Raw genomic sequence first — 27457 nt, 5'->3', positions numbered from 1 at the left:
TACGCCTCCTGCGCTCTTCCAGTCAGCATGCACTGCAGCATCAGTGTGTGCGATGAATCTGGCCATTTACGCGCATCAGCCACACGCTCAAACAATGAAAAAAACAACTCCGGATCTTTTTCAGAAAATCTTGGCAAGAGCCTCAAGTTACCCAAAACATCAAAGGCAGCCGCAGGTTGCTCTAAAGACTTCTCACCAAGCTCACCACTTATCTTCTTTAATTAATGACAGTCTAAACTGCTCTCTCCAATTTGGCATTTTCGGTCTGCTGACGCAGCCTCTCCACAGCCAATACTTTCTCCAGTTCAGCTTGTTTAAACCTGTCGTGGTCAAGTTGTAGCATCAGCAACTCTTTCTGCTGTTCAAACGTAAAATTAGATCCTATTTGGGACGGAGGGCCTGCGGCCTCCGGGAAAACAGCTGAGGGATTCTCAGTCAAAACATCCTTGTCAAATAAATGTGACTTCAAAATGGCCTTCACTCTCTCCTTTAGACGTTTATCACCCACTTCAATTTGATAATATTCTGCTATTTTCAATAGTTGCTCTTTTGTGCAAAGATCTAAACCCTTCTCAGAGGGAGAAGCAAAGAAGCTCTCAACATCCTCCATACTTCAGTGTGCATGAAAATCAATGAAACAAATAGTGAAGGCTAGTGGTGCACAAACCACAGACTGTGGCCTAATCAGCATACGAGTGCGCCCCTCTAGCTGACTGCCTAACCATAAACTACCTACCTAAAAACTCAACCCTAGTCTTCATGCAGTTAATGATGGTGGGTAATTATGCACTGAAGCCCAGTGGCGAGGAAAAGCAACCAGAAACTGGCGACTCCCCAGCACCATGGATGTGCTCCCGAGCAAGATTGCTCTAACCACGGTCACCGCAACACTAACAAAACAAAAAAACAAGACGAAACCCAAAGGGGTAACGCCGCTGAACCTGACAGTGGGCAAACGATTGCATCAAAGTTACGTTAAGTGCGCCAGCCAGACAACACGTACATTGATTTGCACTTCACACCAAGAAGAAGGGAAAACTCGCAAAGCAGAACTCAAATCTATACAAACAAATATATACAACTTACTGCAGCTCCCAAACAAAAGCGCCTGTTTCCCGCGATAAGACCCCCAAAGGAATTACGCACCCCGGAAGGCACTCGAGGGAATCCAGGGAAACCCAATTTATAATTTAGTGACGCCCCTCTATGACGTACCAACGCTTAAGCATGAGCAGTAGCAATACTACAACAAACTAACAAGCTACATACCCACTACCGCAAACGGACCAATGTCAAACGATCCCGGACGAGCCCCCAACTTGTCACGACCTGGCTCCGCAGCCGTGGCACTAGTGAGGGAGACGCAGTCAGTTTGCACCAATAAAGGGTTTATTGTACAAAACAACCAACAAATATCTTGCAATGGCGGAGCACGAGCCGTCCACGCTGCTCCATGGGTGGTTGGTATGAGAGAGAGAGAGAGAGAGAGAGAGAGAGAGAGAGAGAGAGAGAGAGAGAGAGAGAGAGAGAGAGAGAGAGAGAGAGAGAGAGAGAGAGAGAGAGAGAGAGAGAGAGAGAGAGAGAGAGAGAGAGAGAAACAGGGCGGATCTTTATACGGGAGCACCGGGCCCAGGTGTCTCCAGTTAACGATCAGCATCTCTGGTCCTGCTGGCTTAAAAGAACATAACAAATGACCCAGACAGGGAACCGTCACATTCCATCATTGCCTATAAGAGCTCTTGCGCTGAACGTTCTACACAATTTTCTTTATGTTCAAATATTATAGAGGTTATTTTTTAACCCTCCTCTGGTACCAATTGCATGAATATTTTTCCAGTTCACGATGATATAGAATTCCATTACAAGATTACTCAATTTATATGATCATGTATTAGTTTTGGGCTTTTGGTGTGCAGTTTATTTTTTACCAATTTATTCCAAACTACTCAAACATTGAAATGGCTCTGTTTACATTGTTACTGTTCATTTTTAATGCATGTTTACATACAAACAACAAAGTAGAGTAAAAGATACGTCTTAAAGGAGCGTTGTGTAGGATTTAGTGGCATCTAGTGGTGAGGTTGCAGATTACATCCAGTTGAATTTGACTAATTTATAAACTACAACATTTGAATGGCTCTGTTTACATTGTTACTGTTCATTTAATTAAGTAAGAGAAGTAAACTTTTTGACTTCATTTTTTTTTGTTGTCTACTGAACTTATGCATTGGCAGATAATTAAGAAAAAAAACCTGTAAACACAAAACAATATGAATTGCAGCATAACTGGACTCACCTTCAGCTGCATGATGTAATGGTTAATAATCAAAACTTGTGGAAAACAATGAGAGAAACTGAGAGCAGCTGCTGCACCGACAATAACTACCTCCCACTGTGATTGGCTGTTGCTCTTAATTGTCCAATTTGAGTTGAAATGAGACTCTGTCGTCATCAGTGGGCTTCTTGCTGCGCTCAGTCTGCTGCCATCTGCTGGAAGAATCCAGTACAGCATGTAAAGCACCTCCAAGTCTTCAGACCAATTCAGACTGGGAGCAGAGGGGAGGTGGATTGTATCAGAAAGTTACTGAATTACATAGGTTTCATTTACTAACATGCATTTAAAAGCATTTATGTTTGTTAATCTGAACATCCAGTGTCTGCTGACTCATTCCTGGAGAGAAATAAAATCAACCAATAACTTTATATAAGAAGCAACATCTACAAGAGAGTAGATTAGAATCTGAGACCCAAAATATGTCATTTTTAACCAACTTCTAGGACGAAACATAGGAGTGTTTTCTGACCTGGATGAACAAAATCATTTGTCTGTGAATTAAAAATCAATGTTTAAAAATGAATCAGTTTCATGGTGTGACAGTTGGATAGTTTGGTTGGGTTTAAGAATAGGTTAAAGGAAAGAATAGTTTGGGCTAAAACAGGCAGAAAAAAAGAGAAGACCACTCTATGATTTAACAGTTTATTAATCCTCAGAGAAAGCAATCATCTGTTTACATAGAACTCCATAAATGATCGTCAAAGATGAAGATTTTACATGATGAAAGCATATAACCACAACCAGCTTCTCAACATAACGTGATACAAAAGAAGGCAAAATGTTCCATTTTTAATATGTGGAAGCAAAATCAAACCAGCATGTAAATCATATTTATCCCCATTCCAACCATACAATGCAACCCTCAAAAGATGAATAAACAATCTATATTTTAAGAGAAAGACAAAACAACAACTTCATAAAGTAATAAGTGATCATTCAGGTGTTCCTGGATCACAATAAGGAGACAGAAGAACCTGCTACAGGGTCACATTCTTAGTAATCTTGTGAAACGTTCTGATTGACTTACATGTAGCCACTTTCCCCAATATAAAATCTGCTGTTGGAGATTCCTACGTTTCCCAGAATGCCATTCCATAAACCCAGAGGATAAGGATACATAAAAGTCACACCACTGCAAACAACCTGAGTAAAGATATAGAACGCCCGTCACCAGTAGATTGGGTTTTAACGCTTAGTGCAGATGAAATTAAACTCCATGGAAGCATTCTTCTTGAACCACTTATGCTCTCCTCCTGTTTCCATGGCTCCAGACATGTCACATTCATCCATGTCACATTCATCCATGTCACATTCATCCATGTCACATTCATCCATCTCATGCTGAGGTTCCCAGTTACTGTAGCAGACGATCTCATCAGTGACCCAGAACCATAAACCCTCAGTGCAAGTGTAGCGCAGTCCAGTCCAGACGTAGGGAGTGTTGGCCTGCTTGGCTCTCTCTTCGGCCCATCTCTGCTGGTGATGGTCAGTGATGGAGACCAGGTCACGGTGGTTCTCTCTGCAGTAAGTCAAGGCCTGCTCCCAGGTCTTGTTCTCCTTGATCAGGATCAGTTTATCTGTCACAGTAGAGATAGACACAAACACAGGATCATAGCAGCAGCTTTGTTGCTGTTCTCTTGATGGTTGAGAGCACTGCGCTCCAATATGGTCACTTTAAATCACTGCCTACATGTTTGGTGCTGATGCTGATGATCTTTAAATGTCTTCCACAACTTTTAAGGGATCAATTGTTTTTATAATAGTGTATATTCACCTGAAAACAGTAATCTTTGTGTTTTGGTTAGAATGAGTCGTTTATATCAACATACGGAGTGGGTCCTCTTCAAGGAGCCGGCCGCCATGTTTCTACGGTAACCCAGAAAAGACAAATCAACCTGCTTTGACTACCCGACCGTGGTCGGTAAACACAGAGGGGACACCGTTGTTGTGGTCTCCAGGGACGGAAAACAAAAACACGAGAAACCAACGTTGGTCTTGATTCAACTGGTTGTAATCTGCAACCTCACCACTAGATGGTGCCATATCCCTACACAGTGGACCTTTAAGTGATCATTTATTTTATAGCAGCATCATAACAAAGTCTCTAACATGAACAGGATTAACATGAAGAAGCAGATGGAGCTCATGTACATAATAAGTACCCACCATCATAGCAGAAGAAGGGTTTTTTCTTACTGCATTCATCAGAGCTCCATTTTCCATTAGACACAGTCATAGCACACTTCTTGTCGTCTTCATCTTTAAATTGATCCGGATCCCAGAACCTGAAAGAGAAACTACTCTCATCTGACCACCTCCAGGTGTCTCTGAACAGGCCGATCCAAACGTATATGTTACTCACAGACTCTATCTCAGTCTTGAATTCTTCTTCATTTAACTGAGTGAGTCCACTGACCAGGTCAGTGTGATGTTCTCTGCAGTAGCTCTGAGCCTCTAGCCATGTCTTCTTTTCATGAATCAAATGGAATTTCTTTTGCTTTTTTTCTGTGGAATGAACAGAAAAACTTAATAAATACACATTTTTTTGTTTTGTTATTTCCTCTCATAAAATCATATTTTCTTACTTTAAACATGTGAAATAAACATGTGAGATAGATTAACATGACTTCACTACAGTTTCAGATATTTACTAGATGAAAGTGTTTGGGATAATAAGGTGGATCACATCATTTCTTGTAGAACATTATAAAAATTAAAGTAGTCTATACTTGATAAGGATTCATTTTGTTTTTATCCCCATAACTCAAAAAAAAGATGAAGTATATGTCCACATGGAAAACTATAGTTAGACAGGGTGATATTCTGTATACACATAACATTATTAGCCACATGTTCTCACCATCGTAGCAGATAAATAGACGTCTCTTAGAACACTGGATATCGACCCATTTGTGATTCACCATCACCACACAGTTCTCAGGAATGTTCCCATAATCATTCGGCTCCCCATCCTTCCATTCTGTCTCACTATCATTGAACTTCACCTCTGGCAGAGACCAGAGCCACGTCCTGTTGACATTGGTTTGGTTGTGCAGTCCAATCCAGGCTTCACCTTGATGACTTGCTGAGTCATTGAGTCTCTTCATGTCTGTCATGTCAAACACTTTGGCCAGGTCAGTGTAACGCTCTCTGCAATACGTCTGGGCTTCCTCCCAGCTCTTGTTCTCTTTAACTAAGTGGTACTCGTAGAGGCGACACAGACAGAAGGAACACTGACCTGATAACAGAGACAATACATGTGTTCAGTACTGGCGGTGAGAGAATAGCAAGAATGTTATAAAATGACATCATGCCCCTTCATTTAAAATGGGGCTCTGAGTGCTCTTAAGTAGTGTGAGACGTACAACTGTTGTTAGCTGAAGTGATTCTAGCTAAAAGAAATGAAAACAGTAGCAGATGATCCACTTACCCATCAGAATGAGCACAAACAGACTCCACTGCATGTTTGCTCTGTTAGATGAAACGGATATTTTAGAGTGCAGTGAACCAAACACAATTATTTTAACAGCTTGTCTCCATCTGTTTGTTCAGTTATGATAAAAAAAACACGATCACTGCCTCCAGTATACACAGTTAAGTCTAATAAGGAAGAGGAATGGTAGGAAATATGCAAATGTAGTCAAACCAGAACTAAGAATACGCATGCATAAATGTATTTTATATTATCCCAGATTACTTATTTGAATAAAATACAGATAACACAACAAACTAAAATGAATGCTTCTGTGTAAGCTTGTGATGTTCTGGAGTTTGCTTCTATTATCAGAATTATTGTCATTTTCTTCAATGAACAGGTGATACAAGGAATAAGAGGAACACCTTGTGAGATGCTATCGACCATGACAATGAATCAGTCAAGTCAACGGACTTCTGACTCAATGTCATGAAAAACTACACATTGTACTGTGAGCATTCATTCTAACTGATTGCATTATATTGTCAGGTGTTCTTGTTATTGTGTCCACAGCTAGAACATTACGTATTACACTGCAAAGTTGCAATTACAGTTGTGCTGTCGTTATGAATCATAAAATAAAGTCTGGTCAGGTTTCTGTATTATGAGTGAACAAACCCTACTGCAAATGATATTTAGTGTCATTGGAGAGGTAAGATATGCTGATAATTAGTATTCACTAATACAACAATATAAAAATGTAAAAAAAATAAATAATCCAGAAACAGGCAGAAAAAGTAAAAGGTGCTTTTTTAGCCCTGAGTATTGTCTGCAGAGAAAGCTGCATGCTGGATTATTCATTTTTGTTCTCATTGTGTCCACACTTTATACAAAAACAAAAGTGAACATTGAGTAAAATTCAGATTTAAATACAATCAATTGTGATTATAAACCTTGTTAGAAATAAGCAGATTTGTTCTGTAAGTCAAATAAAAAAATGTAAAGTGTCAAATCTGATTTGATGTTAGATTACGTGAAATATAAACTGAAGAAAGACAATGTTTCTCTGTCCACCTCTGCACAATAAACACGATATTAAAATGACAGTAAAGAATGGTAACTTACATCTTGTGAGTCTTCCTCTTAGACGCTTCACGCTGGTGTCTCTCCTCACGTACTGATGAAGACTCACACATCAACCAGACAGATGCTCTCTTTTAGCCTCCTGAATGCCAACATTTGAATATTGAAATACAGAAGTCGGAGACGTCCATCACAGAGGAGAAAGGGTCCATTGATGACCAGTCATTTACATGATATAACAGGTAAACAAAGAGGAACACACTACCCTGTTGACTGTCCAACACGCAGGTGAACGACGTCATTCCAAAGAAATATACTAATAAGGAGAATACTTTACATTTATGTAAACTGTTCTAAAAATACACATTCTTGCTTTGCCAACAATTCAATTTGTAAAATCCAAAGTTAATATTTTCCTCCTGAGTTTGAGGGTTAGTGTGACGCCAACATGATTCTAAACCATTTTTTGGTTCTTTTTCTATTCATTTATTCATACTGGCAATGTAACCAATCCCATCATTTCACGATGATATAGAATTCCATTACAAGATCAGTCAATTGATATGATCATGAATAAGTTTTGGGCTTTTGGTGTGCAGTTTATTTTTTACCAATGTATTCTAAACTACTCAAACATTGAAATGGCTCTGTTTACATTGTTACTGTTCATTTTTGATGCATGTTTACATACAAACAACACAGTAGAGTAAAAGATACGTCTTAAAGGAGCGCTGTGTAGGATTTAGTGGCATCTAGTGGTGAGGTTGCAGATTGCAGAGGGCTCATTCCAAGCAAACAAAAACAACGATTCTTAGTTTCAGATGATTATACACTCATGAATTATGTTCCATATCTGCTAATAGATGCCCCTAAATGCTACACACCTGTCCTTTAATCAAGCAGTTGTTTTTCCATGTTCAACACAACTAAAACACACGTTCTGTCTCTTTTTCAGCCCCTAACATTCTAAGTGTGTCACTATTATTTCCCCAAGTCCTTTAGTTTCTGATGACAGGTGACTTTGTGTGTGTGGAGCGGGAAACAAGCAAAGAATTGAGCCATTGTTGTTTTCTTTGTTTGTGTCTTCATGGAATCAGTATGGGGCTGAATCCAAGATACCACTTCTGTAAATTCATGTCCAGGGAATAATCCTGTCCATGCTCACTAATCTCGCCCGTCTTCGTTTTTTCCACTTGAGGCTTAATACTTTATTCACTCTTTGATAGAGAGGCATGTATACAAGTCTACAGAGTGAGATCAACACCACTCTGTAGCTGTGCTGCATACAAACACTTCTGTTAATCTCCCCACTGTGCACCAATCATCACACTAACATGTCAGAAATATGATCTAAGTAAAGTAACCAGAAGAACATGTTTTTTAAGTTGCCATAATTAACTATTGGTTGTACATTTTGAATTTGATCAAATAAAAGTAAAACTATTCCAGGACAATATTCTCAGTTTTCATCTCTTAATTGTGATTTTAAAGAAAGATTTATGTTAATCCATCAATACAATATTAAGTAAGTGAAGTAAATTTATTGACCTACTTTTTTTTTTGAAACAGATAAATGAGAAAAGAAAACTGTAAACACAACAATATGAATTGCAGCATAACTGGACTCACCTTTAGCTGCATGATGTAATGGTTAATAATCAAAACTTGTGGAAAACAATCAGAGAAACTGAGAGCAGCTGCTGCACCGACAATAACTACCTCCCACTGTGATTGGCTGTTGCTCTTAATTGTCCAATTTGAGTTGAAATGAGACTCTGTCGTCATCAGTGGGCTTCTTGCTGCGCTCAGTCTGCTGCCATCTGCTGGAAGAATCCAGTACAGAATGTAAAGCACCTCCAAGTCTTCAGACCAATTCAGACTGGGAGCAGAGGGGAGGTGGATTGTATCAGAAAGTTACTGAATTACATAGATTTCATTTACTAACATGCATTTAAAAGCATTTATGTTTGTTAATCTGAACATCCAGTGTCTGCTGACTCATTCCTGGAGAGAAATAAAATCAACCAATCAGTTTATATAAGAAGCAACATCTACAAGAGAGTAGATTAGAATCTGAGACCCAAAATATGTCATTTTTAACCAACTTCTAGGACGAAACATAGGAGTGTTTTCTGACCTGGATGAAGAAAATCATTTGTCTGTGAATTAAAAATCAATGTTTAAAAATGAATCAGTTTCATGGTGTGACAGTTGGATAGTTTGGTTGGGTTTAAGAATAGGTTAAAGGAAAGAATAGTTTGGGCTAAAACAGGCAGAAAAAAAGAGAAGACCACTCTATGATTTAACAGTTTATTAATCCTCAGAGAAAGCAATCATCTGTTTACATAGAACTCCATAAATGATCGTCAAAGATGAAGATTTTACATGATGAAAGCATATAACCACAACCAGCTACTCAACATAACGGGATATAAAAGAAGGCAAAATGTTCCATTGTTAATATGTGGAAGCAAAATCAAACCAGCATGTAAATCGTTGTATTTATTCCCATTCCAACCATACAATGCAACCCTCAAAAGATGAATAAACAATCTATATTTTAAGAGAAAGACAAAACAACAACTTCATAAAGTAATAAGTGATCATTCAGGTGTTCCTGGATCACAATAAGGAGACAGAAGAACCTGCTACAGGGTCACATTCTTAGTAATCTTGTGAAACGTTCTAATTGACTTACATGTAGCCACTTTCCCCAATATAAAATCTGCTGTTGGAGATTCCTACATTTCCCAGAATGCCATTCCATAAACCCAGAGGATAAGGATACATAAAAGTCACACCACTGCAAAAACCCTGAGTAAATATATAGAACGCCCGTCACCAGTAGATTGGGTTTTAACGCTTAGTGCAGATGAAATTAAACTCCATGGAAGCATTCTTCTTGAACCACTTATGCTCTCCTCCTGTTTCCATGGCTCCAGACATGTCACATTCATCCATGTCACATTCATCCATGTCACATTCATCCATGTCACATTCATCCATCTCATGCTGAGGTTCCCAGTTCTTGTAGTGGACGGCCTCATCAGTGATCCAGAACCAGAAACCCAGAGTGCAGGTGTAGCGCAGTCCCGTCCAGACGTAGGGAGTGTTGGCCTGCTTGGCTACCTCTTCGGCCCATCTCTGCTTTTGAGGGTCAGTGATGGAGACCAGGTCACGGTGGTTCTCTCTGCAGTGAGTCAAGGCCTGCTCCCAGGTCTTGTTCTCCTTGATCAGGATCAGTTTATCTGTCACAGTAGAGATAGACACAAACACAGGATCATAGCAGCAGCTTTGTTGATGTTCTCTTGATAGTTGAGAGCACTGCGCTCCAATATGGTCACTTTAAATCACTGCCTACATGTTTGGTGCTGATGCTGATGATCTTTAAATGTCTTCCACAACTTTTAAGGGATCAATTGTTTTTATAATAGTGTATATTCACCTGAAAACAGTAATCTTTGTGTTTTGGTTAGAATGAGTCGTTTATATCAACATACGGAGTGGGTCCTCTTCAAGGAGCCGGCCGCCATGTTTCTACGGTAACCCAGAAAAGACAAATCAACCTGCTTTGACTACCCGACCGTGGTCGGTAAACACAGAGGGGACACCGTTGTTGTGGTCTCCAGGGACGGAAAACAAAAACACGAGAAACCAACGTTGGTCTTGATTCAACTGGTTGTAATCTGCAACCTCACCACTAGATGGTGCCATATCCCTACACAGTGGACCTTTAAGTGATCATTTATTTTATAGCAGCATCATAACAAAGTCTCTAACATGAACAGGATTAACATGAAGAAGCAGATGGAGCTCATGTACATAATAAGTACTCACCATCATAGCAGAAGAAGGGTTTTTTCTTACTGCATTCATCAGAGCTCCATTTTCCATTAGACACAGTCATAGCACACTTCTTGTCGTCTTCATCTTCAAATTGATCCGGATCCCAGAACCTGAAAGATAAACTACTCTCATCTGACCACCTCCAGGTGTCTCTGAACAGGCCGATCCAAACCTCTCTGTTATTCTCAGGCTCTATCTCAGTCTTGAATTCTTCATCATTTAACTGAGTGAGTCCACTGACCAGGTCAGTGTGATGTTCTCTGCAGTAGCTCTGAGCCTCTAGCCATGTCTTCATTTCGTTAAACAAATTGAATTTCTTTTGCTTTTTTTCTGTGGAATGAACAGAAAAACTTAATAAATACACATTATTATTAGTTATTTCCTCTCATAAAATCATATTTTCTTACTTTAAACATGTGAAATAAACATGTGAGATAGATTAACATGACTTCACTACAGTTTCAGATATTTACTAGATGAAAGTGTTTGGGATAATAAGGTGGATCACATCATTTCTTGTAGAACATTATACAAATTAAAGTAGTCTATACTTGATAAGGATTCATTTTGTTTTTATCCCCATACCTCCAAAAAAAAGATGAAGTATATGTCCACATGGAAAACTATAGTTAGACAGGGTGATATTCTGTATACACATAACATTATTAGCCACATGTTCTCACCATCGTAGCAGATAAATAGATGTGTCTGAGAACACGGGACATCGTGCCATTTGTGATTCACCATCATCACACAGTTCTCAGGATTGTTCCCATAATCATTCGGCTCCCCATCTTCCCATTCTGTCTCACTATCACTGAACTTCACCTCTGGCAGAGACCAGAGCCACGTCCTGTTCACATTGGTTTGGTTTTGCAGTCCAATCCAGGCTTCACCTTGATGACTTGCTGAGTCATTGAGTCTCTTCATGTCTGTCATGTCAAACACTTTGGCCAGGTCAGTGTAACGCTCTCTGCAATACGTCTGGGCTTCCTCCCAGCTCTTCTTCTCTTTAACTAAGTGGTACTCGTAGAGGCGACACAGACAGAAGGAACACTGACCTGATAACAGAGACAATACATGTGTTCAGTACTGGCGGTGAGAGAATAGCAAGAATGTTATAAAATGACATCATGCCCCTTCATTTAAAATGGGGCTCTGAGTGCTCTTAAGTAGTGTGAGACGTACAACTGTTGTTAGCTGAAGTGATTCTAGCTAAAAGAAATGAAAACAGTAGCAGATGATCCACTTACCCATCAGAATGAGCACAAACAGAGTCCACTGCATGTTTGCTCTGTTAGATGAAACGGATATTTTAGAGTGCAGTGAACCAAACACAATTATTTGAACAGCTTGTCTCCATCTGTTTGTTCAGTTATGATAAAAAAAACACGATCACTGCCTCCAGTATACACAGTTAAGTCTAATAAGGAAGAGGAATGGTAGGAAATATGCAAATGTAGTCAAACCAGAACTAAGAATACGCATGCATAAATGTATTTTATATTATCCCAGGTTACTTATTTGAATAAAATACAGATAACACAACAAACTAAAATGAATGCTTCTGTGTAAGCTTGTGATGTTCTGGAGTTTGCTTCTATTATCAGAATTATTGTCATTTTCTTCAATGAACAGGTGATACAAGGAATAAGAGGAACACCTTGTGAGATGCTATCGACCATGACAATGAATCAGTCAAGTCAACGGACTTCTGACTCAATGTCATGAAAAACTACACATTGTACTGTGAGCATTCATTCTAACTGATTGCATTATATTGTCAGGTGTTCTTGTTATTGTGTCCACAGCTAGAACATTACGTATTACACTGCAAAGTTGCAATTACAGTTGTGCTGTCGTTATGAATCATAAAATAAAGTCTGGTCAGGTTTCTGTATTATGAGTGAACAAACCCTACTGCAAATGATATTTAGTGTCATTGGAGAGGTAAGATATGCTGATAATTAGTATTCACTAATACAACAATATAAAAATGTAAAAAAAATAAATAATCCAGAAACAGGCAGAAAAAGTAAAAGGTGCTTTTTTAGCCCTGAGTATTGTCTGCAGAGAAAGCTGCATGCTGGATTATTCATTTTTGTTCTCATTGTGTCCACACTTTATACAAAAACAAAAGTGAACATTGAGTAAAATTCAGATTTAAATACAATCAATTGTGATTATAAACCTTGTTAGAAATAAGCAGATTTGTTCTGTAAGTCAAATAAAAAAATGTAAAGTGTCAAATCTGATTTGATGTTAGATTACGTGAAATATAAACTGAAGAAAGACAATGTTTCTCTGTCCACCTCTGCACAATAAACACGATATTAAAATGACAGTAAAGAATGGTAACTTACATCTTGTGAGTCTTCCTCTTAGACGCTTCACGCTGGTGTCTCTCCTCACGTACTGATGAAGACTCACACATCAACCAGACAGATGCTCTCTTTTAGCCTCCTGAATGCCAACATTTGAATATTGAAATACAGAAGTCGGAGACGTCCATCACAGAGGAGAAAGGGTCCATTGATGACCAGTCATTTACATGATATAACAGGTAAACAAAGAGGAACACACTACCCTGTTGACTGTCCAACACGCAGGTGAACGACGTCATTCCAAAGAAATATACTAATAAGGAGAATACTTTACATTTATGTAAACTGTTCTAAAAATACACATTCTTGCTTTGCCAACAATTCAATTTGTAAAATCCAAAGTTAATATTTTCCTCCTGAGTTTGAGGGTTAGTGTGACGCCAACATGATTCTAAACCATTTTTTGGTTCTTTTTCTATTCATTTATTCATACTGGCAATGTAACCAATCCCATCATTTCACGATGATATAGAATTCCATTACAAGATCAGTCAATTGATATGATCATGAATAAGTTTTGGGCTTTTGGTGTGCAGTTTATTTTTTACCAATGTATTCTAAACTACTCAAACATTGAAATGGCTCTGTTTACATTGTTACTGTTCATTTTTGATGCATGTTTACATACAAACAACACAGTAGAGTAAAAGATACGTCTTAAAGGAGCGCTGTGTAGGATTTAGTGGCATCTAGTGGTGAGGTTGCAGATTGCAGAGGGCTCATTCCAAGCAAACAAAAACAACGATTCTTAGTTTCAGATGATTATACACTCATGAATTATGTTCCATATCTGCTAATAGATGCCCCTAAATGCTACACACCTGTCCTTTAATCAAGCAGTTGTTTTTCCATGTTCAACACAACTAAAACACACGTTCTGTCTCTTTTTCAGCCCCTAACATTCTAAGTGTGTCACTATTATTTCCCCAAGTCCTTTAGTTTCTGATGACAGGTGACTTTGTGTGTGTGGAGCGGGAAACAAGCAAAGAATTGAGCCATTGTTGTTTTCTTTGTTTGTGTCTTCATGGAATCAGTATGGGGCTGAATCCAAGATACCACTTCTGTAAATTCATGTCCAGGGAATAATCCTGTCCATGCTCACTAATCTCGCCCGTCTTCGTTTTTTCCACTTGAGGCTTAATACTTTATTCACTCTTTGATAGAGAGGCATGTATACAAGTCTACAGAGTGAGATCAACACCACTCTGTAGCTGTGCTGCATACAAACACTTCTGTTAATCTCCCCACTGTGCACCAATCATCACACTAACATGTCAGAAATATGATCTAAGTAAAGTAACCAGAAGAACATGTTTTTTAAGTTGCCATAATTAACTATTGGTTGTACATTTTGAATTTGATCAAATAAAAGTAAAACTATTCCAGGACAATATTCTCAGTTTTCATCTCTTAATTGTGATTTTAAAGAAAGATTTATGTTAATCCATCAATACAATATTAAGTAAGTGAAGTAAATTTATTGACCTACTTTTTTTTTTGAAACAGATAAATGAGAAAAGAAAACTGTAAACACAACAATATGAATTGCAGCATAACTGGACTCACCTTTAGCTGCATGATGTAATGGTTAATAATCAAAACTTGTGGAAAACAATCAGAGAAACTGAGAGCAGCTGCTGCACCGACAATAACTACCTCCCACTGTGATTGGCTGTTGCTCTTAATTGTCCAATTTGAGTTGAAATGAGACTCTGTCGTCATCAGTGGGCTTCTTGCTGCGCTCAGTCTGCTGCCATCTGCTGGAAGAATCCAGTACAGAATGTAAAGCACCTCCAAGTCTTCAGACCAATTCAGACTGGGAGCAGAGGGGAGGTGGATTGTATCAGAAAGTTACTGAATTACATAGATTTCATTTACTAACATGCATTTAAAAGCATTTATGTTTGTTAATCTGAACATCCAGTGTCTGCTGACTCATTCCTGGAGAGAAATAAAATCAACCAATCAGTTTATATAAGAAGCAACATCTACAAGAGAGTAGATTAGAATCTGAGACCCAAAATATGTCATTTTTAACCAACTTCTAGGACGAAACATAGGAGTGTTTTCTGACCTGGATGAAGAAAATCATTTGTCTGTGAATTAAAAATCAATGTTTAAAAATGAATCAGTTTCATGGTGTGACAGTTGGATAGTTTGGTTGGGTTTAAGAATAGGTTAAAGGAAAGAATAGTTTGGGCTAAAACAGGCAGAAAAAAAGAGAAGACCACTCTATGATTTAACAGTTTATTAATCCTCAGAGAAAGCAATCATCTGTTTACATAGAACTCCATAAATGATCGTCAAAGATGAAGATTTTACATGATGAAAGCATATAACCACAACCAGCTACTCAACATAACGGGATATAAAAGAAGGCAAAATGTTCCATTGTTAATATGTGGAAGCAAAATCAAACCAGCATGTAAATCGTTGTATTTATTCCCATTCCAACCATACAATGCAACCCTCAAAAGATGAATAAACAATCTATATTTTAAGAGAAAGACAAAACAACAACTTCATAAAGTAATAAGTGATCATTCAGGTGTTCCTGGATCACAATAAGGAGACAGAAGAACCTGCTACAGGGTCACATTCTTAGTAATCTTGTGAAACGTTCTAATTGACTTACATGTAGCCACTTTCCCCAATATAAAATCTGCTGTTGGAGATTCCTACATTTCCCAGAATGCCATTCCATAAACCCAGAGGATAAGGATACATAAAAGTCACACCACTGCAAAAACCCTGAGTAAATATATAGAACGCCCGTCACCAGTAGATTGGGTTTTAACGCTTAGTGCAGATGAAATTAAACTCCATGGAAGCATTCTTCTTGAACCACTTATGCTCTCCTCCTGTTTCCATGGCTCCAGACATGTCACATTCATCCATGTCACATTCATCCATGTCACATTCATCCATGTCACATTCATCCATCTCATGCTGAGGTTCCCAGTTCTTGTAGTGGACGGCCTCATCAGTGATCCAGAACCAGAAACCCAGAGTGCAGGTGTAGCGCAGTCCCGTCCAGACGTAGGGAGTGTTGGCCTGCTTGGCTACCTCTTCGGCCCATCTCTGCTTTTGAGGGTCAGTGATGGAGACCAGGTCACGGTGGTTCTCTCTGCAGTGAGTCAAGGCCTGCTCCCAGGTCTTGTTCTCCTTGATCAGGATCAGTTTATCTGTCACAGTAGAGATAGACACAAACACAGGATCATAGCAGCAGCTTTGTTGATGTTCTCTTGATGGTTGAGAGCACTGCGCTCCAATATGGTCACTTTAAATCACTGCCTACATGTTTGGTGCTGATGCTGATGATCTTTAAATGTCTTCCACAACTTTTAAGGGATCAATTGTTTTTATAATAGTGTATATTCACCTGAAAACAGTAATCTTTGTGTTTTGGTTAGAATGAGTCGTTTATATCAACATACGGAGTGGGTCCTCTTCAAGGAGCCGGCCGCCATGTTTCTACGGTAACCCAGAAAAGACAAATCAACCTGCTTTGACTACCCGACCGTGGTCGGTAAACACAGAGGGGACACCGTTGTTGTGGTCTCCAGGGACGGAAAACAAAAACACGAGAAACCAACGTTGGTCTTGATTCAACTGGTTGTAATCTGCAACCTCACCACTAGATGGTGCCATATCCCTACACAGTGGACCTTTAAGTGATCATTTATTTTATAGCAGCATCATAACAAAGTCTCTAACATGAACAGGATTAACATGAAGAAGCAGATGGAGCTCATGTACATAATAAGTACTCACCATCATAGCAGAAGAAGGGTTTTTTCTTACTGCATTCATCAGAGCTCCATTTTCCATTAGACACAGTCATAGCACACTTCTTGTCGTCTTCATCTTCAAATTGATCCGGATCCCAGAACCTGAAAGATAAACTACTCTCATCTGACCACCTCCAGGTGTCTCTGAACAGGCCGATCCAAACCTCTCTGTTATTCTCAGGCTCTATCTCAGTCTTGAATTCTTCATCATTTAACTGAGTGAGTCCACTGACCAGGTCAGTGTGATGTTCTCTGCAGTAGCTCTGAGCCTCTAGCCATGTCTTCATTTCGTTAAACAAATTGAATTTCTTTTGCTTTTTTTCTGTGGAATGAACAGAAAAACTTAATAAATACACATTATTATTAGTTATTTCCTCTCATAAAATCATATTTTCTTACTTTAAACATGTGAAATAAACATGTGAGATAGATTAACATGACTTCACTACAGTTTCAGATATTTACTAGATGAAAGTGTTTGGGATAATAAGGTGGATCACATCATTTCTTGTAGAACATTATACAAATTAAAGTAGTCTATACTTGATAAGGATTCATTTTGTTTTTATCCCCATACCTCCAAAAAAAAGATGAAGTATATGTCCACATGGAAAACTATAGTTAGACAGGGTGATATTCTGTATACACATAACATTATTAGCCACATGTTCTCACCATCGTAGCAGATAAATAGATGTGTCTGAGAACACGGGACATCGTGCCATTTGTGATTCACCATCATCACACAGTTCTCAGGATTGTTCCCATAATCATTCGGCTCCCCATCTTCCCATTCTGTCTCACTATCACTGAACTTCACCTCTGGCAGAGACCAGAGCCACGTCCTGTTCACATTGGTTTGGTTTTGCAGTCCAATCCAGGCTTCACCTTGATGACTTGCTGAGTCATTGAGTCTCTTCATGTCTGTCATGTCAAACACTTTGGCCAGGTCAGTGTAACGCTCTCTGCAATACGTCTGGGCTTCCTCCCAGCTCTTCTTCTCTTTAACTAAGTGGTACTCGTAGAGGCGACACAGACAGAAGGAACACTGACCTGATAACAGAGACAATACATGTGTTCAGTACTGGCGGTGAGAGAATAGCAAGAATGTTATAAAATGACATCATGCCCCTTCATTTAAAATGGGGCTCTGAGTGCTCTTAAGTAGTGTGAGACGTACAACTGTTGTTAGCTGAAGTGATTCTAGCTAAAAGAAATGAAAACAGTAGCAGATGATCCACTTACCCATCAGAATGAGCACAAACAGAGTCCACTGCATGTTTGCTCTGTTAGATGAAACGGATATTTTAGAGTGCAGTGAACCAAACACAATTATTTGAACAGCTTGTCTCCATCTGTTTGTTCAGTTATGATAAAAAAAACACGATCACTGCCTCCAGTATACACAGTTAAGTCTAATAAGGAAGAGGAATGGTAGGAAATATGCAAATGTAGTCAAACCAGAACTAAGAATACGCATGCATAAATGTATTTTATATTATCCCACATTACTTATTTGAATAAAATACAGATAACACAACAAACTAAAATGAATGCTTCTGTGTAAGCTTGTGATGTTCTGGAGTTTGCTTCTATTATCAGAATTATTGTCATTTTCTTCAATGAACAGGTGATACAAGGAATAAGAGGAACACCTTGTGAGATGCTATCGACCATGACAATGAATCAGTCAAGTCAACGGACTTCTGACTCAATGTCATGAAAAACTACACATTGTACTGTGAGCATTCATTCTAACTGATTGCATTATATTGTCAGGTGTTCTTGTTATTGTGTCCACAGCTAGAACATTACGTATTACACTGCAAAGTTGCAATTACAGTTGTGCTGTCGTTATGAATCATAAAATAAAGTCTGGTCAGGTTTCTGTATTATGAGTGAACAAACCCTACTGCAAATGATATTTAGTGTCATTGGAGAAGTAAGATTTGCTGATAATTAGTATTCACTAATACAACAATATAAAAATGTAAAAAAAATAAATAATCCAGAAACAGGCAGAAAAAGTAAAAGGTGCTTTTTTAGCCCTGAGTATTGTCTGCAGAGAAAGCTGCATGCTGGATTATTCATTTTTGTTCTCATTGTGTCCACACTTTATACAAAAACAAAAGTGAACATTGAGTAAAATTCAGATTTAAATACAATCAATTGTGATTATAAACCTTGTTAGAAATAAGCAGATTTGTTCTGTAAGTCAAATAAAAAAATGTAAAGTGTCAAATCTGATTTGATGTTGGATTACGTGAAATATAAACTGAAGAAAGACAATGTTTCTCTGTCCACCTCTGCACAATAAACACGATATTAAAATGACAGTAAAGAATGGTAACTTACATCTTGTGAGTCTTCCTCTTAGACGCTTCACGCTGGTGTCTCTCCTCACGTACTGATGAAGACTCACACATCAACCAGACAGATGCTCTCTTTTAGCCTCCTGAATGCCAACATTTGAATATTGAAATACAGAAGTCGGAGACGTCCATCACAGAGGAGAAAGGGTCCATTGATGACCAGTCATTTACATGATATAACAGGTAAACAAAGAGGAACACACTACCCTGTTGACTGTCCAACACGCAGGTGAACGACGTCATTCCAAAGAAATATACTAATAAGGAGAATACTTTACATTTATGTAAACTGTTCTGAAAATACACATTCTTGCTTTGCCAACAATTCAATTTGTAAAATCCAAAGTTAATATTTTCCTCCTGAGTTTGAGGGTTAGTGTGACGCCAACATGATTCTAAACCATTTTTTGGTACTTTTTCTATTCATTTATTCATACTGGCAATGTAACCAATCCCATCATTTCACGATGATATAGAATTCCATTACAAGATCAGTCAATTGATATGATCATGAATAAGTTTTGGGCTTTTGGTGTGCAGTTTATTTTTTACCAATGTATTCTAAACTACTCAAACATTGAAATGGCTCTGTTTACATTGTTACTGTTCATTTTTGATGCATGTTTACATACAAACAACACAGTAGAGTAAAAGATACGTCTTAAAGGAGCGCTGTGTAGGATTTAGTGGCATCTAGTGGTGAGGTTGCAGATTGCAGAGAGCTCATTCCAAGCAAACAAAAACAACGATTCTTAGTTTCAGGTGATTATACACTCATGAATTATGTTCCATATCTGCTAATAGATGCCCCTAAATGCTACACACCTGTCCTTTAATCAAGCAGTTGTTTTTCCATGTTCAACACAACTAAAACACACGTTCTGTCTCTTTTTCAGCCCCTAACATTCTAAGTGTGTCACTATTATTTCCCCAAGTCCTTTAGTTTCTGATGACAGGTGACTTTGTGTGTGTGGAGCGGGAAACAAGCAAAGAATTGAGCCATTGTTGTTTTCTTTGTTTGTGTCTTCATGGAATCAGTATGGGGCTGAATCCAAGATACCACTTCTGTAAATTCATGTCCAGGGAATAATCCTGTCCATGCTCACTAATCTCGCCCGTCTTCGTTTTTTCCACTTGAGGCTTAATACTTTATTCACTCTTTGATAGAGAGGCATGTATACAAGTCTACAGAGTGAGATCAACACCACTCTGTAGCTGTGCTGCATACAAACACTTCTGTTAATCTCCCCACTGTGCACCAATCATCACACTAACATGTCAGAAATATGATCTAAGTAAAGTAACCAGAAGAACATGTTTTTTAAGTTGCCATAATTAACTATTGGTTGTACATTTTGAATTAGATCAAATAAAAGTAAATCTATTCCAGGACAATATTCTCAGTTTTCATCTCTTAATTGTGATTTTAAAGAAAGATTTATGTTAATCCATCAATACAATATTAAGTAAGTGAAGTAAACTTCTTGATCTACTTTTTTTGTGTCTAATGAACTTATATGAAACAGATAAACGAGAAAAGAAAACTGTAAAGACAACAATATGAATTGCAGCATAACTGGACTCACCCTCAGCTGCATGATGTAATGGTTAATAATCAAAACTTGTGGAAAACAATCAGAGAAACTGAGAGCAGCTGCTGCACCGACAATAACTACCTCCCACTGTGATTGGCTGTTGCTCTTAATTGTCCAATTTGAGTTGAAATGAGACTCTGTCGTCATCAGTGGGCTTCTTGCTGCGCTCAGTCTGCTGCCATCTGCTGGAAGAATCCAGTACAGCATGTAAAGCACCTCCAAGTCTTCAGACCAATTCAGACTGGGAGCAGAGGGGAGGTGGATTGTATCAGAAAGTTACTGAATTACATAGGTTTCATTTACTAACATGCATTTAAAAGCATTTATGTTTGTTAATCTGAACATCCAGTGTCTGCTGACTCATTCCTGGAGAGAAATAAAATCAACCAATCAGTTTATATAAGAAGCAACATCTACAAGAGAGTAGATTACAATCTGAGACCCAAAATATGTCATTTTTAACCAACTTCTAGGACGAAACATAGGAGTGTTTTCTGACCTGGATGAAGAAAATCATTTGTCTGTGAATTAAAAATCAATGTTTAAAAATGAATCAGTTTCATGGTGTGACAGTTGGATAGTTTGGTTGGGTTTAAGAATAGGTTAAAGGAAAGAATAGTTTGGGCTAAAACAGGCAGAAAAAAAGAGAAGACCACTCTATGATTTAACAGTTTATTAATCCTCAGAGAAAGCAATCATCTGTTTACATAGAACTCCATAAATGATCGTCAAAGATGAAGATTTTACATGATGAAAGCATATAACCACAACCAGCTACTCAACATAACGTGATACAAAAGAAGGCAAAATGTTCCATTTTTAATATGTGGAAGCAAAATCAAACCAGCATGTAAATCGTTGTATTTATTCCCATTCCAACCATACAATGCAACCCTCAAAAGATGAATAAACAATCTATATTTTAAGAGAAAGACAAAACAACAACTTCATAAAGTAATAAGTGATCATTCAGGTGTTCCTGGATCACAATAAGGAGACAGAAGAACCTGCTACAGGGTCACATTCTTAGTAATCTTGTGAAACGTTCTAATTGACTTACATGTAGCCACTTTCCCCAATTTAAAATCTGCTGTTGGAGATTCCTACGTTTCCCAGAATGCCATTCCATAAACCCAGAAGATAAGGATACATAAAAGTCACACCACTGCAAACAACCTGAGTAAAGATATAGAACGCCCGTCACCAGTAGATTGGGTTTTAACGCTTAGTGCAGATGAAATTAAACTCCATGGAAGCATTCTTCTTGAACCACTTATGCTCTCCTCCTGTTTTCATGGCTCCAGACATGTCACATTCATCCATGTCACATTCATCCATGTCACATTCATCCATGTCACATTCATCCATCTCATGCTGAGGTTCCCAGTTCTTGTAGTGGACGGCCTCATCAGTGATCCAGAACCAGAAACCCAGAGTGCAGGTGTAGCGCAGTCCCGTCCAGACGTAGGGAGTGTTGGCCTGCTTGGCTCTCTCTTCGGCCCATCTCTGCTGGTGATGGTCAGTGATGGAGACCAGGTCACGGTGGTTCTCTCTGCAGTAAGTCAAGGCCCGCTCCCAGGTCTTGTTTTCCTTGATCAGGATCACTTCATCTGTCATAGTAGAGATAGACACAAACACAGGATCATAGCAGCAGCTTTGTTGATGTTCTCTTGATGGTTGAGAGCACTGCGCTCCAATATGGTCACTTTAAATCACTGCCTACATGTTTGCTGCTGATGTTGATGATCTTTAAATGTCTTCGCAACTTTTAAGGGATCAATTGTTTTTATAATAGTGTATATTCACCTGAAAACAGTAATCTTTGTTTTTTGGTTAGAATAAGTCGTTTATATCTACATACGGAGCGGGTCCTCTTCAAGGACCCGGCCGCCATGTTTCTACGGTAACCCAGAAAGGACAAATCAACCTGCTTTGACTACCCGACCGTGGTCGGTAAACACAGAGGGGACACCGTTGTTGTGGTCTCCAGGGACGGAAAACAAAAACACGAGAAACCAACGTTGGTCTTGAGGAGCTGCAGCTTTTATTTCCTCCGTACATTCACTCAACTACCTCTCTTCTTCCCCGTCTCTCTCTCTCTCTCTCTCTCTCTCTCTCTCTCTCTCTCTCTCTCTCTCTCTTCTACACAGACACTGGCTCTGATTCAACTGGTTGTAATCTGAAACCTCACCACTAGATGGCGCCATATCCCTACACAGTGGACCTTTAAGTGATCATTTATTTTATAGCAGCATCATAACAAAGTCTCTAACATGAACAGGATTAACATGAAGAAGCAGATGGAGCTCATGTACATAATAAGTACTCACCATCATAGCAGAAGAAGGGTTTTTTCTTACTGCATTCATCAGAGCTCCATTTTCCATTAGACACAGTCATAGCACACTTCTTGTCGTCTTCATCTTTAAATTGATCCGGATCCCAGAACCTGAAAGAGAAACTACTCTCATCTGACCACCTCCAGGTGTCTCTGAACAGGCCGATCCAAACCTCTCTGTTACTCTCAGACTCCATCTCAGTCTTGAATTCTTCATCATTTAACTGAGTGAGTCCACTGACCAGGTCAGTGTGATGTTCTCTGCAGTAGCTCTGAGCCTCTAGCCATGTCTTCGTTTCGTTAAACAAATGGAATTTCTTTTGATTTTTTTCTGTGGAATGAACAGAAAAACTTAATAAATACACATTATTATTAGTTATTTCCTCTCATAAAATCATATTTTCTTACTTTAAACATGTGAAATAAACATGTGAGATAGATTAACATGACTTCACTACAGTTTCAGATATTTACTAGATGAAAGTGTTTGGGATAATAAGGTGGATCACATCATTTCTTGTAGAACATTATACAAATTAAAGTAGTCTATACTTGATAAGGATTCATTTTGTTTTTATCCCCATACCTCCAAAAAAAAGATGAAGTATATGTCCACATGGAAAACTATAGTTAGACAGGGTGATATTCTGTATACACATAACATTATTAGCCACATGTTCTCACCATCGTAGCAGATAAATAGATGTGTCTTAGAACACGGGACATCGAGCCATTTGTGATTCTTCATCATCACACAGTTCTCAGGAATGTTCCTCGAATCATTCGGCTCCCCATCCTTCCATTCTGTCTCACTATCATTGAACTTCACCTCTGGCAGAGACCAGAGCCACGTCCTGTTCACATTGGTTTGGTTTTGCAGTCCAATCCAGGCTTCACCTTGATGACTTGCTGAGTCACTGAGTCTCTTCATGTCTGTCATGTCAAACACTTTGGCCAGGTCAGTGTAACGCTCTCTGCAATACGTCTGGGCTTCCTCCCAGCTCTTGTTCTCTTTAACTAAGTGGTACTCGTAGAGGCGACACAGACAGAAGGAACACTGACCTGATAACAGAGACAATACATGTGTTCAGTACTGGCGGTGAGAGAATAGCAAGAATGTTATAAAATGACATCATGCCCCTTCATTTAAAATGGGGCTCTGAGTGCTCTTAAGTAGTGTGAGACGTACAACTGTTGTTAGCTGAAGTGATTCTAGCTAAAAGAAATGAAAACAGTAGCAGATGATCCACTTACCCATCAGAATGAGCACAAACAGAGTCCACTGCATGTTTGCTCTGTTAGATGAAACGGATATTTTAGAGTGCAGTGAACGAAACACAATTATTTGAACAGCTTGTCTCCATCTGTTTGTTCAGTTATAATAAAAAAAACACGACCACTGCCTCCAGTATACACAGTTAAGTACACATGTTCTTTTACAGAAACAAGCAGTAAAAGTAAAAGGTGTTAATTTAGCCCTGAGTATTGTCTGCAGAGAAAGCTGCATGCTGGATTATTATTTTTTTCTCATTTTGTCCACACTTTATACAAAAACAAAAGTGAACATTGAGTAAAATTGAGGTTTAAATACGATCAATTGTGATTATAAACCTTGTTAGAAATAAGCAGATTTGTTCTGTAAGTCTAGCAAATAAAAAAATGTAAAGTGTCAAATCTGATTTGATGTTAGATTACGTGAAATATAAACTGAAGAAAGACAATGTTTCTCTGTCCACCTCTGCACAATAAACACGATATTAAAATGACAGTAAAGAATGGTAACTTACATCTTGTGAGTCTTCCTCTTAGACGCTTCACGCTGGTGTCTCTCCTCACGTACTGATGAAGACTCACACATCAACCAGACAGATGCTCTCTTTTAGCCTCCTGAATGCCACCATTTGAATATTGAAATACAGAAGTCGGAGACGTCCATCACAGAGGAGAAAGGGTCCATTGATGACCAGAATGTGATTTACATGATGTAACAGGTATGAAAGAGGAACACACTACCCTGTTGACTGTCCAACACGCAGGTGAACGACGTCATTCCAAAGAAACATACTAATAAGGAGAATACGTTACATTTATGTAAACTGTTCTGAAAATACACATTTTCCCATTTCCAACAATTCAATTTGTAGAATCCAAAGTCAAGTTAAATATATTTGTACTAATTTAATCTAAACTAATCAAACATTTAAATGCTCCGTTTACATCGTCACTGTTCATTTTTAACGAGTGTTTCACATTATTATCATGGTTTCTGATGTTTGTGTTTGAATACAAATTTGATTGTTACAAATCCAGCTAATAAAAACAGATTTCACAATACATTTACAATACATGTTGCTCCTAGACCTTTACAAACCTTTCTTTTCTTTTTAACCATGTTCAACACAACTAAAACACACGTTCTGTCTCTTTTTCAGCCCTTAATATTGTAAGTGTGTCACTATTATTCCCACAAGTCCTATAGTTTCTGATGGCAGGTGACTTGTTGTGTGTGGAGCGGGAAACAAGCAAAGCATGTAGATGAAGGAACACTGACCTGATGCCTGACCTGTTTCTCCTGGAGAAAAAAACCCATCACATTTACATGAACATAACAAAACTGCACAACAAGAATGAAGACTCTTATGTGACTGCTGAAAATGTTGCAAAAGGCAAATTAGTGCACACTGTGGTTTGCAGTGAACCCAAAGACTCCTCGTCTTTCCCATCTCTTTCTCTTATCTGAATCACACTGCCATGGAAACACTCATGGTCTGGTGGCTTTTTGTGTCTGGTTTTGCATCCCGGTGGACATCAGACAGTGTGTGGTATTCACCTCCTCATGCTGATAGAGAGCTGCGCACATGTTTCACCATCTGTATATTATCTACATATGACAAAACCTGAAGGCTAAACTTGAAAAGAACAAGAGCGCTCACACATTCATAGCTGTGCTCTATTTAGACACTACATGGCTCTTTAAAAAAAAAAAACATTGACACATGTGAAATCTCCAAATAAGTTAAATGATAATGATCATACACGCTTTGGCCCCTTAGTTCCAAGCAAGATCATTCTTATCTTAATCTTAATCTATTAGATTAGATCTTAATCTTAATCCATTAGATTATTGTATAGGCATGCACGGTTTAGAAACAGGATTCAGCATCATTTGAGCACTGAATGTTATTACATAAAACAATCTTTCATACAGTTTGCTGGTCTGTTTTAAGTCGGTCGTCTCTTTTATGTGATTTTTTTTAAACATTTTTACGTTGCTTTTGACTATTTGCTGTTTGTCCATGTATTTACTTGGTTAAACTTTTAACTCTATATAAAGATAAAAATATGAAAAATGTATTTTGAAGATGTCTTTCGAGAAGCAAAGATTCATTTCATGTGGGATAATCTGATATCATAATTTGAGAGGAAGTTTTTCCTGAACAATAAAAACGGTTCAGCAATAGTTAGAATTCAAAACATCCCCGTTACAACAAAACAGGTAGCATTTACTGAAAAAAACATTTTATTTGATTACTATGTATTACCAGTTGTCTTTGTCATTGTATCCCAAAAGATTTAAAAATGCAAACATTCAATTGCAAAACTTTTTTTTCAAAATTACCCAAATTATTGCAATATACAGTAAATGAGATTTGACACGCTCTGGGTTGAATAGAAGAACTGAATATACTGGATGTACTGTCCACCTCTGCAAATATACACAAACATTAAGTCTCACATAATACATCAGAGTCTGAACTTACTTCCTTTGATTGCTGCTTCACTCTGGTTGTCACATGGATGTCACCATTTCACCATATCAAATAGAAAACAATGTACTGTAAAAGCAAATCTTTAAGTCAACCTGCAGTCCATTTACTTTGAAATGTTTTTGTATTTAAAGACATGAATAAGTCATTGGCCAGAGATCAAGTTTAGTCCAAAAGATTTAAAAAGTCCCAAAAAAATAAATAAATCACTGTAATTTAACGATTATCAAGTGTTATGCATTTAAAAATGGCTCAGTAACTATGTTGATGAAGTTATATTATAATGTTATTTATTACCCAAGTTACATTCATGTTACATCTCTCCCAGTTAAATTGCAATAAGTGCTGTACATGATCTTTTTTTAACATTCACACACATTAGATAGCATTTGAAATACAAAATTCAAAAATTCTCATTCTTCAAATTCATGTTCTTCAGTTTCATTCATTGGGCCCTTTTCACAGCAGCCATTTTGACCACAGACCAGAGCTCTTGTCTTGTGTATGCTGGCTCACTGGAATGACGGTGAC

General features: G+C 38.2%; 4 protein-coding genes across 5 annotated transcripts; all 4 read right to left on the bottom strand.

Moving 5' to 3' along the window:
- Positions 1 to 2963: 2963 nt before the first annotated feature.
- LOC137885928 (macrophage mannose receptor 1-like) lies at positions 2964 to 6901 on the bottom strand. Of its 2 annotated transcripts, none has more exons than XM_068728284.1 (5): positions 6876 to 6901; positions 5766 to 5806; positions 5196 to 5573; positions 4502 to 4840; positions 2964 to 3912 (listed from the first exon to the last, which is right to left on the bottom strand). In XM_068728284.1, the coding sequence occupies exons 2-5, from the start codon at positions 5797 to 5799 to the stop codon at positions 3521 to 3523; spliced, it is 1143 nt and encodes a 380-aa protein (XP_068584385.1). In that variant the 5' UTR covers positions 5800 to 5806; positions 6876 to 6901; the 3' UTR covers positions 2964 to 3520. The 2 variants fall into 2 exon arrangements, with proteins under 2 accessions (XP_068584385.1, XP_068584386.1); XM_068728285.1 differs by having other exon boundaries at positions 4532 to 4840.
- A 2228-nt stretch (positions 6902 to 9129) lies between these two features.
- On the bottom strand, positions 9130 to 13091 carry LOC137885923 (macrophage mannose receptor 1-like). Its single transcript, XM_068728273.1, has 5 exons — positions 13043 to 13091; positions 11933 to 11973; positions 11363 to 11740; positions 10671 to 11009; positions 9130 to 10081 (listed from the first exon to the last, which is right to left on the bottom strand). The coding sequence occupies exons 2-5, from the start codon at positions 11964 to 11966 to the stop codon at positions 9690 to 9692; spliced, it is 1143 nt and encodes a 380-aa protein (XP_068584374.1). The 5' UTR covers positions 11967 to 11973; positions 13043 to 13091; the 3' UTR covers positions 9130 to 9689.
- A 2205-nt stretch (positions 13092 to 15296) lies between these two features.
- Positions 15297 to 20833, bottom strand: LOC137885918 (macrophage mannose receptor 1-like). Its single transcript, XM_068728267.1, has 6 exons — positions 20813 to 20833; positions 19210 to 19309; positions 18100 to 18140; positions 17530 to 17907; positions 16838 to 17176; positions 15297 to 16248 (listed from the first exon to the last, which is right to left on the bottom strand). Exons 2-6 carry the CDS (start codon positions 19278 to 19280, stop codon positions 15857 to 15859), a joined length of 1221 nt encoding a protein of 406 aa, XP_068584368.1. The 5' UTR covers positions 19281 to 19309; positions 20813 to 20833; the 3' UTR covers positions 15297 to 15856.
- Positions 20834 to 21479: 646 nt separating this feature from the next.
- LOC137885919 (C-type mannose receptor 2-like) lies at positions 21480 to 25008 on the bottom strand. The gene is made up of 5 exons (XM_068728268.1): positions 24947 to 25008; positions 24414 to 24454; positions 23844 to 24221; positions 23152 to 23490; positions 21480 to 22431 (listed from the first exon to the last, which is right to left on the bottom strand). Exons 2-5 carry the CDS (start codon positions 24445 to 24447, stop codon positions 22040 to 22042), a joined length of 1143 nt encoding a protein of 380 aa, XP_068584369.1. The 5' UTR covers positions 24448 to 24454; positions 24947 to 25008; the 3' UTR covers positions 21480 to 22039.
- Positions 25009 to 27457: the final 2449 nt, after the last annotated feature.

This window comes from Cebidichthys violaceus, unplaced genomic scaffold, assembly GCF_023349555.1.
Source record: "Cebidichthys violaceus isolate CVI_PGR_0920_01 unplaced genomic scaffold, fCebVio1.0.p SCAF_41, whole genome shotgun sequence".
Classification (NCBI taxonomy): Eukaryota; Metazoa; Chordata; class Actinopteri; order Perciformes; family Stichaeidae; genus Cebidichthys; species Cebidichthys violaceus.
This window is presented reverse-complemented; position numbering and strand designations above follow the sequence as displayed.

What these genes read in the sequence shown, in the direction of transcription:
- LOC137885928 (XM_068728284.1), bottom strand. Translation starts at nt 5,799, where the DNA reads ATGCAGTGGAGTCTGTTTGTGCTCATTCTGATGG. An exon ending in GTTTGTGCTCATTCTGATGG is followed by an intron (nt 5,574 to 5,765) that starts GTAAGTGGATCA and finishes CTCTGTTATCAG; the next exon opens with GTCAGTGTTCCTTCTGTCTG. An exon ending in TCTATTTATCTGCTACGATG is followed by an intron (nt 4,841 to 5,195) that starts GTGAGAACATGT and finishes TTCATTCCACAG; the next exon opens with AAAAAAAGCAAAAGAAATTC.
- LOC137885918 (XM_068728267.1), bottom strand. Translation starts at nt 19,280, where the DNA reads ATGTGTGAGTCTTCATCAGTACGTGAGGAGAGACACCAGCGTGAAGCG. An exon ending in GTTTGTGCTCATTCTGATGG is followed by an intron (nt 17,908 to 18,099) that starts GTAAGTGGATCA and finishes CTCTGTTATCAG; the next exon opens with GTCAGTGTTCCTTCTGTCTG. An exon ending in ACCCTTCTTCTGCTATGATG is followed by an intron (nt 16,249 to 16,837) that starts GTGAGTACTTAT and finishes CTACTGTGACAG; the next exon opens with ATAAACTGATCCTGATCAAG.
- LOC137885919 (XM_068728268.1), bottom strand. Translation starts at nt 24,447, where the DNA reads ATGCAGTGGACTCTGTTTGTGCTCATTCTGATGG. An exon ending in GTTTGTGCTCATTCTGATGG is followed by an intron (nt 24,222 to 24,413) that starts GTAAGTGGATCA and finishes CTCTGTTATCAG; the next exon opens with GTCAGTGTTCCTTCTGTCTG. An exon ending in TCTATTTATCTGCTACGATG is followed by an intron (nt 23,491 to 23,843) that starts GTGAGAACATGT and finishes TTCATTCCACAG; the next exon opens with AAAAAAATCAAAAGAAATTC.
- LOC137885923 (XM_068728273.1), bottom strand. Translation starts at nt 11,966, where the DNA reads ATGCAGTGGACTCTGTTTGTGCTCATTCTGATGG. An exon ending in GTTTGTGCTCATTCTGATGG is followed by an intron (nt 11,741 to 11,932) that starts GTAAGTGGATCA and finishes CTCTGTTATCAG; the next exon opens with GTCAGTGTTCCTTCTGTCTG. An exon ending in ACCCTTCTTCTGCTATGATG is followed by an intron (nt 10,082 to 10,670) that starts GTGAGTACTTAT and finishes CTACTGTGACAG; the next exon opens with ATAAACTGATCCTGATCAAG.